Source organism: Stegostoma tigrinum, chromosome 5, assembly GCF_030684315.1.
Source record: "Stegostoma tigrinum isolate sSteTig4 chromosome 5, sSteTig4.hap1, whole genome shotgun sequence".
Classification (NCBI taxonomy): Eukaryota; Metazoa; Chordata; class Chondrichthyes; order Orectolobiformes; family Stegostomatidae; genus Stegostoma; species Stegostoma tigrinum.
The window spans coordinates 34,444,141-34,458,324 of record NC_081358.1 but is presented as its reverse complement, the minus strand read 5'-3'; the positions used below and the strand labels follow the sequence as shown (position 1 = coordinate 34,458,324).

The window sequence follows — 14,184 nt, the reverse complement described above, 5'->3', positions numbered from 1 at the left end:
TGTCCTCCTGGATGCCTTACAATCTTTTACCTTTATTTTCAGTTCAGCTAAAATTTTAGAGTTTGGTTTGCATAAAATCCAATATCGAAGGACAGCTCTAACTGAGGCAGTCAAGTCATCACTAGGTTGGCACCCAGTTGTCCAGACCCTTGGGTTTAGATTTCTCACCTTATGTGTAAATACCTTAGCAGCTTCATTCTTCAATTCCATTTCTTTCTATTTTTCTCTCTCCTGCAGCTCAATTTTTCTCCCTTTCTTATTCGTTCATATGAGGTGAGTGTCGCTGGTTGAGCACTTATTGCTCATCCCACTTGTCCAGAGGACAGTTAAGGGTCAACCACCTTGCTGACTAACCACCTTCAAGGCAGAGAATGACAAATTCTTGATCTCAGACGGAATCAAGGGCTACGGGGAGAGTGCAGGGAAGTGGAGTTGAAATGCTTATCAGCCATGATTTAAATGGCGGAGTAGACTTGATGGGCCGAATGGCCTTACTTCCACTCCTGTGTCGTATGGTCTTATGAGACCTTATAGACCAAATCAGATAAAGTCAGCAAATGTTCTCCTCTAAAGGACATTTGTATTAGATTTTTACAGTAGTTACGTGGTCCCCATTTAGGTTAGCTCTTCCAATTCCAGATATTATTGAATTTGGATTTTGTGTGCTATGGTGGGATTTGAGTCATGTCCCCAGAACATCTGCCTGGTGTTTTGGATTGCTGGTCCAGTGATATTACCACTGCCTCCCATCTCCTTATACCAGCTTCGTATGTATTTATTGCCTTCCCTTTTATTACATGATTGACTGCTTTTTGTTGACTTGTTCATGGCCAGTACTCTGAATTTCTTCCTAAAACCCATTACAACATCCCATTCCTCCTTTACCATCAAGATCTTAGTCAACCCTCGATCTCCACTTTTTAATATGGTTGGTTTCTCTTGTGCATCGTGGTTAATTTATAAACATGATTTTAACCATAAATGCTTCTTGGGCAGTGGTGTCAACGATTTGCAAATGCTGTGATATCTGAAGCACATCTATTAGCTGCTTATATTGGGCACTTAACTTTGCGGTCACTTTTATTTGAAATGTAAGTTTACATGAGTATGCCCTGTGTAAAGCAGTGGACAGATTATAGGGTTTTGAGCAATATAATCATAATAGTGCTAAATGTGGACGACTACACAGTTGTGTAGTACTCCTTTTGTGTTTAAACTTTGAAGGCTATGCAACTGTGTAGTTTAGGATCTTTACAGTTTGAAATGACAAGCAAAGTGGCCTTAATGATTGTTGCAGCTGGTGCTACTTGCAATACTAAACACAACTAAAATGAAATAAATCAATGTTGCTCTCTGTACCTTGATACATCAGACAGGTGCATTTCACCACCTACAAGAATTCAAACAATTCAAACGTGCCAAGATTTTGTTTTCCCCCTCACTATTCTTTCATCTTGAAAGTTGCCTTGCTGCTGATCCATTGGGTGATGTTACTAAGTTGCCTCCGATTGTACATTTAAGTCGTCATTGGATAAGCATATGGACGTACATGGAATAGTGTAGGTTGAATGGGCTTCAGATCGGTATGACAGGTCAGCATAACATCGAGGGCCGAAGGGCCTGTACTGTGCTGTAATGTTCTATGTTCTATGTTCTAAAGTGAAGCAAAACAGGTACTAAGAACTGAACGATGCAAACATTGAGCTTTAAAAGCCAGATGATGCAGCAGGAAGGAAGAAGTAAACACATCTGCAATGTCAGAATACATAAAAATGGTGTTGAAATGGGAGACCACGTATTGTGTCATTATTCAAAAGAACAAGAAAGTAATGTAATTAACCCGTGAGGAGCAAAAAGAGAGGGAAGTTTGGAGGTGCATTGGCCATTGTGGGACTAATAAAAAGAACGGTTGCAAAACAGAAGGCTTGAGGCCAGGGATGAGTGGGAGAACATCTATCAGTAACAAACTATTTCTTACATTTAGGAGTACGAATCAATCAGGGCACTGAAAAATGATCAATAATGTCCCACAGGAAGCAAAGGGAAGGAGGAAAGACAAAGGAAGTTCTGTTTAATGGTGGGCATGTTTAGCAGCTGGTAGAAATGGTGAGTGAAAGAAACAGAAGAGCAGCAGTAGGCCATTCAGCCCATTGAGTCTACATTGCCATTCAGTACAATTATGATTGATTATCCAATCCCTTTTCTTGCACCGTGCCCATTTCCCTTTACATTCCTGATATCCTGAAATATATTAGTTTTGACTCTAACATACTCAATGACTGAGCTACCACAGGCTTCTAGGGAAGAGAGAATTCCAAAAATTCACAAGTCTGAGTAAAAATAATTCTCCTCGTCTTGGTTCAAAGTAGAACATAGAACAGTAGAGCACGGGAATGGGCCCCATGGCCCACAATGTTGTGCTGAACATGATGCCAAATTAAACTAATCACTTCTGCCTGCCCTTGGTCCATATCCCTCCAATTCTTCTATATACATGTGCTTATCTAAACATCCCTTAAGCGCCCCTCTCGTTTGCCTCTACCACCAGCCCTGGCAGCATGTTCTAGACTCCTACCATGCTCTGTGTAAGAAACATGGCCCTCACATCTCCTTTGAACTTTCCCCATCTCACCTTAAATGCATGTTCCCTGAGTTTTAGACATTTCAACTCTGGGAAAAAGGTTCTGACCAGCAACTCTGCCCGTACATCTCATAATTTTATAGATTTCATTCAAGTTTCCCCTCACCTTCCGCCACTCCACAGAAAACATCCCTAGTTTTTGTATCCTGTCCTTATCGCTCATACCCTCTAGACCAGGCAGCATCCTAGTAAACCCCTGCTGCACCCTCTCCAAAGCCTCCACATCCTTCCTGAAATGTGAAATCCGCCTTATTCTCAAATTGTATCCCTGGTTGTAGACTTCAGTTTTTTTTCCACGAAATAAGGGGCTGAACTGCCCAAGGGAAAAATTTTACCAGCATCTACCCCACTTATCTGTTTAGATATTTTGTCATTTATCAAAGATAAATTTTCAAAGAAAACCACTGTGCAGGGTAGAAAAACAAGGGCAGGAGTAATTATTTTGTTTTGAGAAATCGGTGATGGCCACTAAGAGATGTTGAAAAAAAAATTTGACCGAGAAAAAGCAAAATATTATTAATAACCCTCTTTGCTGCACCTGGGGAATTTTCTATGAAGAGAAAAAAAATGGGAGAAACCAATGTATGTCAGTTCTTTACATTAACTTTGACATGCTGGGACTTTCTTTAAAACTCATTCATAGGATGTGGGTGTGTCACTGGCTGGGCCCACAGCATTTATTGCCCGTCCCTAGTTGCCCCATTGAGAAAGTGGTGATGAGTTGTCTTCTTGAACTGCTGCAGTCCGTGTGTAGGTTGACTGGCAATGACCTTGGTGGGGGTAGGGTTGGGGGGGGGGCGGGGGGGTGGGCGGCGAGGGGGTAGGTGGCAGCGAATTCCAGGACTTTGACCCAGTGACAGTGAAGTAACAGCGATATATTTTCAACTCAGGACGATGATGTCTTGGGGGGAGCTTAAAGGTGGTGAAGTTCACCCAAATCTGCTGTCTTTGTCCTTCTGGATGGAAGTGGTTGTAGGTTTGGAAAGTGCTGTCTGAGATCTTTGATGAATTTTCTGTAGACGGTGCACACTGCTGCTACTGAGCATCAGTGATGGTGGAGGGAGTGGATGCTTGTGGATGTGGTGCCAATCAAGTGGGCTGCTTTGTCCTGGATGGTGTCAAGCTTCTTGAGTGTTGTTGGAGCTGCACCCATCCAGGCAGGTGGGGAGTATCCCACCACACTCCTGACTCGTAGCTTGCAGACAGTGGACAGGCTTTGGGGAGTCAGGAGGTGAGTCACCATAGTATTTCCAGCCTCTGACCTGCTCTTGTAGCCACTGTCTTTTTGCAGGGAGTGGTGGGGTTTGGAGGGCTGTCTAGTTGAGTTTCTGATCAATGTTAACCCACCAAGATGTTGATAATGAGGAATTCAGTGATAGTAACAACATTGAATGATTGAAGGTCAAGGAGCTGGTGTTTAGATTGTCTCTTATTAGTGATGGCTGTGGGTTGGCATTTGTGTGTTGTAAATGTCTGGAGGCCAGATTTGATATGTGGGCAAATACTGGATTTGTGTTTTAGAAGGGTAGAAGATCCTTTATTGTCCTAGGCTAATGTGATTAATCAATTTGAAATCAATGAGAACATGCCAAGTAAACTTAAAAAAATAATGTGCTGAAAGTCCAGAAATATAACCTAGAAGGCTGGAATTATTTTCTGAAAACATGGGTGTTATTAATTATTTGTCAATTCACAGCTACTCAGTAAAATATTGCACCTATAATGAAACAGTTAAAGGTGTTAGGAACACATCCATCTGTTGTGTAAATGTGTTAAATTATACCATCAACTGGTAAGGATATCTCTTGGAGTCAACAAATTAAACAAAACGTTTGCAAAAACTAACGGCAGCCACAATTTACTTTTATATTTTGCTTCTCGTGTAAATTGTAATTTTAAAGTGTTTGACAATTCTAAGAGCATGAAAAGGGAAATCTAAAATAGTAGCAACCACATATATTGGAAAATGGGACTAGAGGAGGTGACAGAATTAGGAAGGTATAAGGCCCTGCAAAGGAGCAAATTTTAGTATCAGGTGAGTACAGAAGCAAATGTGTAACAGGCCGTATTCTGAGTTAAGACATTGAGAGTAGAACATGACCCAGGCAATACAATTTCGGTTTGTGGAGGTTAGATCACAGTCTCTGGAGGAGAACCAGGAGTGTATTGGAATAGTCAAACTTAGATGTAACAAAGGCATGGATGAGGGTTCCTAAACCAGATGAACTCAGAAAGGGCAAAATTAGCTAATGTTATTGAGATGAAAGCAAGCAGTCTATAAATATGAGGTCAGAAACTCATCTAGCCCAGTCGCAAACTTTTGTTCTGAAGAAGTTAATCAGACTCAAACTTTAAACTCTGTTTCTCTGTCCACAACTGCAGCCAGACCTGTTGAGTTTCTCCAACAATTTCTTTTTTTCATGGAATCCCCATAGCATGGAAAAAAGTCATTTGGTCCAACAAGTACACCCAGACCTATCCCTGCATTTCCCATGGCTAATGTGCCTAACCTACGTGTCCCAGGACACTATGGGTAATTTAGCATGGCCAATCCACCTAACTTGCACATCTTTGGACTGTGGGAGGAAACTGGAGCACCCGAAGGAAACCCACACCAACACAGGGAGAATGTGTATACTTCACACATACAATCACCCAAGTTTTCTCATTGTTAAATTGATTTTTCCAGCATCCACCGTATTTAATGTAATTGCAGACAGATTGCTTTGATCTCAGACTATTGGCAGACAGACCCTTGAAGTTGGTCACTCAGGAATGGATTTGGGTTACCAAAGAGCTAAAGGTGGCAGACTGAGGGAGAATTCAAAAAGAAAGAGCTGCTCCTTTGCAGGGCCTAATGCCTCCCCAATTCTGTCACCTCCTCTAGTCCCATACTCCAATAATTTTGCCTCTTTATTTCCAAAAGATGACCAGATATAAATAGTGGAATTCTACCAGGAAGGAGTAGGTACATTGTATGGCTGAATGGGTCTTTAAATTCCCCCATAAATAACATTAACTTACAATACTGGGATCAAGCTTTCTTCAGCAGCCCCGTTTCTGAGGCAGCAAACATCTCCCTTGGTTCTCTTGGGATACCAATTAAACTAATCAGGCACTGTTCAGGGATGATTCAGGAAATCCAACGACTTACAAATATGTGTGTTGCATGTCAAACACATTAAGCATAGAGATGGAGGGATCCACACGATGTTCCATCCACTCCTTGCACAAAAATAGCCACGTAACTATTCACAGTAGTGGGGAAGATTGCATCCTTGTGACCAATTACTTCATTACTTCCCAAAATTGGTCATTGTTAGCAACATGTGTGGCATGACCGCCGTTGACATGAAGTGTTGTATTTTCAGCTTATTTGTATCCCGAACCAGATAGTATCTGAAAATGGACTAGGGTAAACTGATCAATAATTTCATGTACCAAGTGAAGAGTGGAACCCTATATTCCAATGTCATCCCATTATCCACACTGAAATGGAAGAGCAGAAGGTTAGAAAAAATGCAGTTGTCACAGTCAGAGCAGACCATAGAGCTATTCCCTCTTTATAGAGGGGCGACTGGTGTTGGTTTAACCCAAGGATAATTGCCCCTCAGACGAGGAGAGAGATTGAGAAGGAGAGTTCTCCGTGGTATGGTACATACGAACAAATCAATGATCACTAAGTGGCAAGCAACAAAGCAAGATTTAAGGTAACAGTTTAAGGTTTTTGTTTTAGATCTCCAGCATCTGGTTGCATTGCTTTTTGTCATTTATATAAATGATTTGGATGTGAATGTAGCAGGAATGGTTAGTAAGTTTGACACCAAAATTGGAGATGTATTGGACAGCAAAGAAGGTTACCTCAGAGTACAACAGGACCTTGATCAGACGGGCTGATGGGCTCAGGAATGGCAGATGGAGTTTAATTTAGATAAATGTGAGGTGTTGCATTTTGGAAAGGCAAATCAAGGCAGGACTCATACACTTAATGCTAGGGCCCTATGGAGTGTTGCTGAACAAAGGGGTACAGGTGCATAGTTCCTTCAAAGTCGAATCATAAGTAGACAGTGTGGTCAAGAAAGTATTTAGCACACTTACCTTCATTGGTCATAACATTGAGTATAGGAGTCGGGGGGGGGGGGATCATGTATGCAGCTCTACAGCACATTGGTTTGGCCAATTTGGAGGGATGCGTACAATTCTACTCACCCTTCTATGGGAAGGATGTCATGAAACTTGAAAGGGTAAAAAAAAGATTTACAAGGATGCTCCCAGGGTTGGAGGGTTGAGCTGTAGGGAGAGGTTGAATAGACTGGGGCTATTTTCCCTGGGACAATGGAGTTGAAGATGTGACCTTATAGACGTTTATAAAATCATGAGGGGCGTGCATAGGGTGAATAGCCAAGGTCTTTAGCCTAGGGTAGGGAAGTCCAAAACTAGAGGGCATATACTTAAGATGTGAGAGGGAAGATTTAAAAGGAACCCAAGGGGGAATGTTTTCACACAGAGGGTGGTGTGTGTATGGAATGAGCTGCCAGAGGAAGTGATGGAGGTGGGCACAATGACAACATTTAAAAGGCATCTGGATGGGTATATGAATAGGAAGGGTTTAGAGGGATGTGGGCCAAATGCTGGTAACTGAGACGAGGTCACATTGGGATGTCTGGTCGATGCCGATAATGTGCATCTCAGCGTCTGTTTCCATGCTGTACAATTCACCGACTCTGTCTGCACTTCTTTGTTTCTGTGAGAGTTAAGGTAATCATTGTTACATCTTTTATTCAAAAAAATCATAATGAACAAGCTTAAAAGTATTGCTGAAATGTATTTTTGTGTCTCCACGTGCAAGCGAGTATTCTTATTTTACTATTTATTTGGCCCATTTCTTCCTGTATTATTCACGGTCTGATTCACACACAATGACTGAAAATGGAAAAATGTTTGGGGAGAAATTAAAAGTCACCGTCCTACCAAAGTAACTTCCTTCTGTGTAGCCGGAATGATCACAGAGTGTATGTCTCTGTTAAATTTGCTGAGACAATTACGTTTTAGAAATGCAAGATTCCTCTTAAATATTAATATTTGTCCACTTATACAGCTGTCAGCTGTAAGTGATTTTTTCACTCTGTTTGATCTATTGAATGTTACTGGATTAAATTAAGTATCAGTTTAGTGTGGCCTATTACATTGGTAGATGATGGGGTTTCCCATGTTACTCCTGAAGAGTTGTCACTGCAGCCAATGTTGAGTGCTGTACAGCCACTTAACACTCCTGTTAATCAGGAGGGAGGACTCTTTCTGATTGGCTGGCACCTCTGGGGTGGTACAGAGTCAGAAGGCTATGATTGACGGAAGAGGACAGCATCCACATGGGCCAGACCTTGTTGGGGAGATGGCGTTTGATATAAAACAAAGGCCAATGATTGAAGCACCCCAATAACCTTCCCTGCCAGGGTTAATGCAGGATTGCCTTAAGATTGAGGCCAGGCAAGAGACAGATGTGAAGATGTCATTAATGAGCCAATTAATGGGCTCAATTATCACAAGGTGGGGCCAGGCCAGCGCATAACGGGAACTGCAGATGCTGGAGAATCCAAGATAACAAAGTGTGTAGCCGGATGAGCACAGCAGGCCAAGCAGCATCTCAGGAGCACAAAAGCTGACGTTTCGGGCCTAGAAATGTCAGCTTTTGTGCTCCTGAGATGCTGCTTGGCCTGCTGTGTTCATCCGGCTACACACTTTGTTATCTTGGTAGTTCCCACCTGCCTCACTGTTACATTAATGAGAGGTCGGAGTTGCCTGGGAACCAGGCAGGAAGGCCATCTGAGGAATTTTACATCCTCCCACCACCTGTAAAGATGCCATTTAAGAAATTTTGAATTCTGTCTCATGAATGTGTACTCTTTTCCCAAACTATTCCTTTAATCTGAGTGCCACTTTATCACACTTCAAGTGACAATAAGACTACCTGCCTCACTAATTGAGTTTATGACATTCTCGGAATTGGTTACAGAGCATGGTGTATCACATTGGTGAGGGTAAAGTGTAATGGAATGTGTCCATTAGAATAATTCATATGTAAATAACATAAATGATCCAGTGTAACACGTCTAGGTCACCGGCTGCTAATTTTATGTCACAATGACGTACTCAGGTACTCAGAATAGTTTGTCATTCAAAGTAATTGCTCCTTCAGATTTATTTCAGTAGCCAGTTAATTGCTGTGGGTGGCTAGGCAAAGCAATGAGTTAATCAGACCACAAGATCATAAGATACAGGAGTAAGAGTAGGCCATTCAGCCCATCAAGTCTGCATCATCATTCAATGAGATCAATGGCTGGTCTGATAATCCTCAACTTTACTTTCCTGCCTTTTCCCCATAAGCTTTGGTTTCTTAATGAATAAAAACCTGTCTACCGTGTCCTTGAATGTACTGAATGACCCAACTGTGACAGCCCTCTGTGCTAAAGAATTCCACAGATCCATTCCCCTCTAAGTGAGGAAATTCCTCCTCATCTCTGTTTAAGCAGGTGACCCGTCATTCTGAGGTGACACCCCCTGGTCCTTGACTCTCGCACAACAGGAAACAAACTCTCCACATCTACCCTGTCAAGCCACTTCAAAATCTTGTATTTCAATAAAGTCATCTCTCATTTTTCTATGTTCTAATGAGTGCAGACCTAACCTACTCAACTTTATCTTTCCTTAGGTAAGATATTTCATTGGTACATCAGGTTAGCCTCTGTTTCTATAAAGAAGTAAGAACTTAAATTTATATGGACTTCATGATATCCCAAAATACTCCTAGCCTGTGGTTACTGTTGGGAAATGCAACAATCAAATTACAAAGCAATGTTCCACAAACAGTGAAAAAAGACTGATGTATGTTCAGGTTGAAGGGTCTGATGAAGGGTCCAGGCCCGAAACGTCAGCTTTTGTGCTCCTGAGATGCTGCTGGGCCTGCTGTGTTCATCCAGCCTCACATTTTATTATCTTGTAAGTTCAGGATAACTGGTTTAATTCTGTTTATTAAAAGATAAATGTTGGCTCAATCACTGAAAGCACCTTACTGCTTTTCGCTTGGAGGTGCTCTTGGGTGTTAATGTTCACGGGAGAGGCTTGAAGGATTGATGGCTTAATGTCACACCACCTTTGCACAGAACTGTCTCATTCTGGATCCGAAAACAATCTCCAAATGTATTCAATTCTGTGGAATGGGCCTTCTGTCCATGATTTAATAAAAGCACGAGCAGAAAGCTAATACCTGACAACTTAATGACTGAAATTAAAGTGCTGGAAGATTGCAAATGAAATTTAAAAGACAGGAAAAAATCCCAGTAGTTGCAGTCTAATGAATTTATTATCCATAGGTGGGAACATTGCTGAAATCCAACACAGGGTAGAATAAGTGAGATCACAGAAAATGTACTCATTGAGGAGAGATCTTTCATTCACTCATGGGATGTGGGTGTCGGTGGCTGGGCTAGCATTTATTGCCCATCCCTCGTTGCTCCTGAGATGGTAGAGGTGAGCTGCTTTCTTGAACCACTGCAGTTCATGTGCTGTAGGCAGATCCACAATGCCCTTAGGGAAGGAATCCCAGGATATTAACCCAGCATCAGTGAAGGAACAGCAATATATTTCCAAGTCAAGATGGTGAGTGGCTTGGAGGGGAACTTGGAGGTGACGGTGATCCCATATATCTGCTGCCATTGTCCTTCGAGATGAATGTGGTCATGAATGTGGAAGGTGCTGTCTGAGGACCTTTGACGAATTTCTGCAATGCATCTTGTAGATAGTGCACACTGCTGCTACTGAACGTGGAGGGGGGGTATGTTTGTGTGTGTGATGCCAATCGAGCAGGGCCTGCCTAGTTTTCTGAAAAGTGAGCCATATCCAATCTAATTGAGTTCTTCAACAGAACTGTAGAATGAGGGCATGCCATGAACTTGACCCTAGTTACCTATTGAAGTGAGTAATCGGGCAAGGATAACAGGATTCTACATGAATGTTTCAGTTCTTCGAAATTTTACTTTCTCCTAAAAGTTTAGATTACCACCACCTTCCTGGCCTTGTCGTTTACTGCCAAGCTGCCCACAGGGCTTCTGGAGGTGTAATGTTGGCAGCATTAATGTTGATGTTGATCTTTGTATATTTACACATGCTGGGTAATTCTGTGACAATTCTTCACCTTACAAATGCTTGTGGAAAATAGTATTTGGCTTGGTTGTTGCTTTTGAATATATGAAATATCTCGGTTTTACAGTTTATAATTCTTTGTAGCTCATTCTCCTTGGCTTGAACACCAAATTCAAAAGGCATTTCTGTTCTCTCTGTGGGCTAACAAATTACATTTTTCAAGTAATTTCTTGTAGTACCACTTTCCTTATTTTGTCCAAACCAGCTGTGGGGAGTATCCAGCCAGATCTTCATTCTCTACTGACGCTCTCAACTAAAGTAACTGAACATGAATCCTCCAGGCAAACCCCACCCCCCTCACTCCGTCCAGCCCACTCTCCTGATTGGGTTATGTTACCAGCGTTAGACAAACACCCGTAGGAGCTCAGTGATATAAGAATTCATGGACAGCATCTCACGCTAAAATACTATGGGGCAGTTCCCCGATGCTCAGGGCCACCTTCACTTGTTATATACTTCAAGAGGCAATTTAAATTCATATAAATCATGTAAACGAAGTCATAGAGTCATACAGCTCAGAAACAGACCCATTTGTCTCACCAGTTCATGCCGACCGTAATCCCAAACTAAACTAGTCCCACCTGCCTGTGCTTGGCCCATATCCCTCCAAATATTTCCTATTCATGTACTGAACCAAATGTCTTGTAAACATTGTACCTGTACCTGCATTTACCGCATCCTCTGGAAAATTATTTCCAGACAAACCACTCTCTGTAGAAAAACATTTGCCCCATATGTATTTTTTCAACATTTCTCCTCTTATCTTGAAAATATGCCCCCAATCATGAAATCCCCATACCTTAGGAAAAAGATAGCTGTCATTAACAATATCTATACCCGTCATGATTTTATTAAGCCTCTAGAAGGTCATCCCTCAACCTCTATGCTCCAATGAAAAAAAGCCCAGGCTATGTAGCCTCAAATTATAACTCAAACCCTCCCTTCCTGGCAACACCCTAGTAAATCTCTTCTGGATCTTTTCTATCCTTTGTATAACTGGGCGACCAGAACTGGACACAGTATTCCAGAAGAGGCCTCACTAACATCCTGTACAACCTCAACTTGATATCTCAACTCCTATACTGAAAGGACTGAGCAATGAAGACAAGCATGCTAAACATCCTCTTAACCATCCTGCCTATATGTAATGCAAACTTCAATGAATTACATACCTGAACCACTAGGTCTCTCTATTCTATAACACTACCCAAGGCCTTACTTTTAATTTTTTAAATCTTTCCCTTGTTTGTTTTATCAGAATGCAATACCCCTTTATGAGTTCTGGCCACAGGCAAATATTGTAAACATGATCAAATAACTGAGGCTTTATGATGTTGGACACTTACCTGTAGGAACATAGGGCATGAAATGTCGGTAGAATAACTTACACTGATATGCATATCTGAGAATAGTTCCAACAGTGTGGTTTGAGGATGGAAAACTGTATAAACAACAGGAAAAACATTTCAGAATTAGACAGGTCACATTAAGCTTTCAGTGATGCTGAGTTCACCTTGTTTGATTCTTCTCTGACTTTACCTTACTAATCATTGGATTCCGAACTCTCACCTTTACAGGACAGCTTCCCCGCACGCTTTGGAGGCATCCACTTTGTGAACCAGCCCTGGTATATCCATGCTTTATACACCATTATAAAGCCATTCCTGAAAGACAAGACCAAGAAAAGGGTAATTAACATTTCAGTCAGATGGAAAACCTGATTCAGCATGGCAATTAACAATTCATTTGCGAGTATGTTTCAGAAAATAAAACTCTGCTTACTTGAATGGGAGTGGAAGGCAAAATTAAACATAAAGGAAGCTGCAAATGGTCAGTTCACGTGTGTCTATGCATCCATTCTAAATGATGGTTGTAATCAGTGCTCAACTGATTGAAGGTTAATGAGCGAATTTTAACCCTCTGAATGCTACATTGATTTTTGCATTCGTACACTGCAATCTGCTGCCTGATTCAGAGGAGATTTGGGTAACAGTTTTTTTCACTCAGTGGGAGATTGGAATCTGAAATACACTGCCTGGAAAGGTAGTGGAGGCTGGAAACCTCACAACCTCTGAAAAAATTTCTAGATGAGCACTTGAAATATCATAACATTTGGGTATATGGGACAAGTGAAGGAAATTGGGATTAGGGCACTTTTCGTCGCTGTTGTGTTGGTGCAGACCCAATGGACTGAAGGGCCTTTTCTGCATTGTATGAGTCTATAACTATATCCATGAACTGTGCCATTGTTAGTATTGTGTATACAGTCACCAAGGTGCATGTGAAACAAACTGATAGTTAACTGCCAAGACAACAAAATGTGAGGCTGGATGAACACAGCAGGCCAAGCAGCATCTCAGGAGCACAAAAGCTGACGTTTCGGGCCTAGACCCTTCATCAGAGAGGGGGATGGGGTGAGGGTTCTGGAATAAATAGGGAGAGAGGGGGTGGCGGACCGAAGATGGAGAGAAAAGAAGATAGGTGGAGAGGAGAGTATAGGTGGGGAGGTAGGGAGGGGATAGGTCAGTCCAGGGAAGATGGACAGGAGAAGGAGGTGGGATGAGGTTAGTAGGTTGATGGGGGTGCGGCTTGGGGTGGGAGGAAGGGATGGGTGAGAGGAAGAACAGGTTAGGGAGGTGGAGACAGGTTGGACTGGTTTTGGGATGCAGTGGGTGGAGGGGAAGGTCCAGAACCCTCACCCCATCCCCCTCTCTGATGAAGGGTCTAGGCCCGAAACGTCAGCTTTTGTGCTCCTGGGATGCTGCTTGGCCTGCTGTGTCCATCCAGCCTCACATTTTGTTGTCTTGGATTCTCCAGCATCTGCAGTTCCCATTATCTCTGATAGTTAACTGCCATCCTGGATATAGGCAGTGCAGTTATTGGAACAAGTATTAAATCAACCCAAAGGTGAATATGTAAATTCAGAATGTCTCAATTGTGAAGATTTCTATGTAGCGTGTGTACTGTATATTAAGAAGAAATGTTTTCATTTGTAAAATGTCATGACTTCAGAGACTTTTAATGCCTGTGTTAATGATTAGGTCCTTAATTTCAAAATATTTTCAGAGTGCCAACTGGGTCTTGACACTTTGTCCTTGGGTTTTGGCTAATATTGGCAAGGAAATGGTTTAGAAGGGGTGAGCTATTTGTCTGCCATGTAACAACACCACACAGAGTACAGTGTGAGGCAGGTAGCCTCTGGACCTGCCTGACCCATGTGGTTTTTACATTGATTCATCGCAGGATGTTGGAGAGATCCTGGAGGTTGTAGCCTGTGATTGTACTTCACCCCAAGGGAATCGGCGCAGTCTGCTTTGAGCTGCTGGCAGCAAACATGTTTCTCT

The 14,184-nt window shown here is 42.1% G+C and overlaps 1 protein-coding gene across 3 annotated transcripts in view; it reads left to right on the top strand.

The window, feature by feature from the left end:
- The window catches only part of LOC125451559 (clavesin-1-like), a 111,886-nt gene that overhangs the window by 43,567 nt on the left and 54,135 nt on the right, over positions 1 to 14,184 (top strand). For 2 of the 3 annotated variants that reach the window (XM_059645897.1, XM_059645898.1), the window contains exon 4: positions 12,418 to 12,528. The exons of the other annotated variant lie outside the window; for it this stretch is intronic. In XM_059645897.1, the coding sequence (XP_059501880.1) occupies positions 12,418 to 12,528 (111 nt within the window). The remainder of the gene's footprint in view (positions 1 to 12,417; positions 12,529 to 14,184) is intronic. 3 annotated transcript variants of the gene reach the window in all.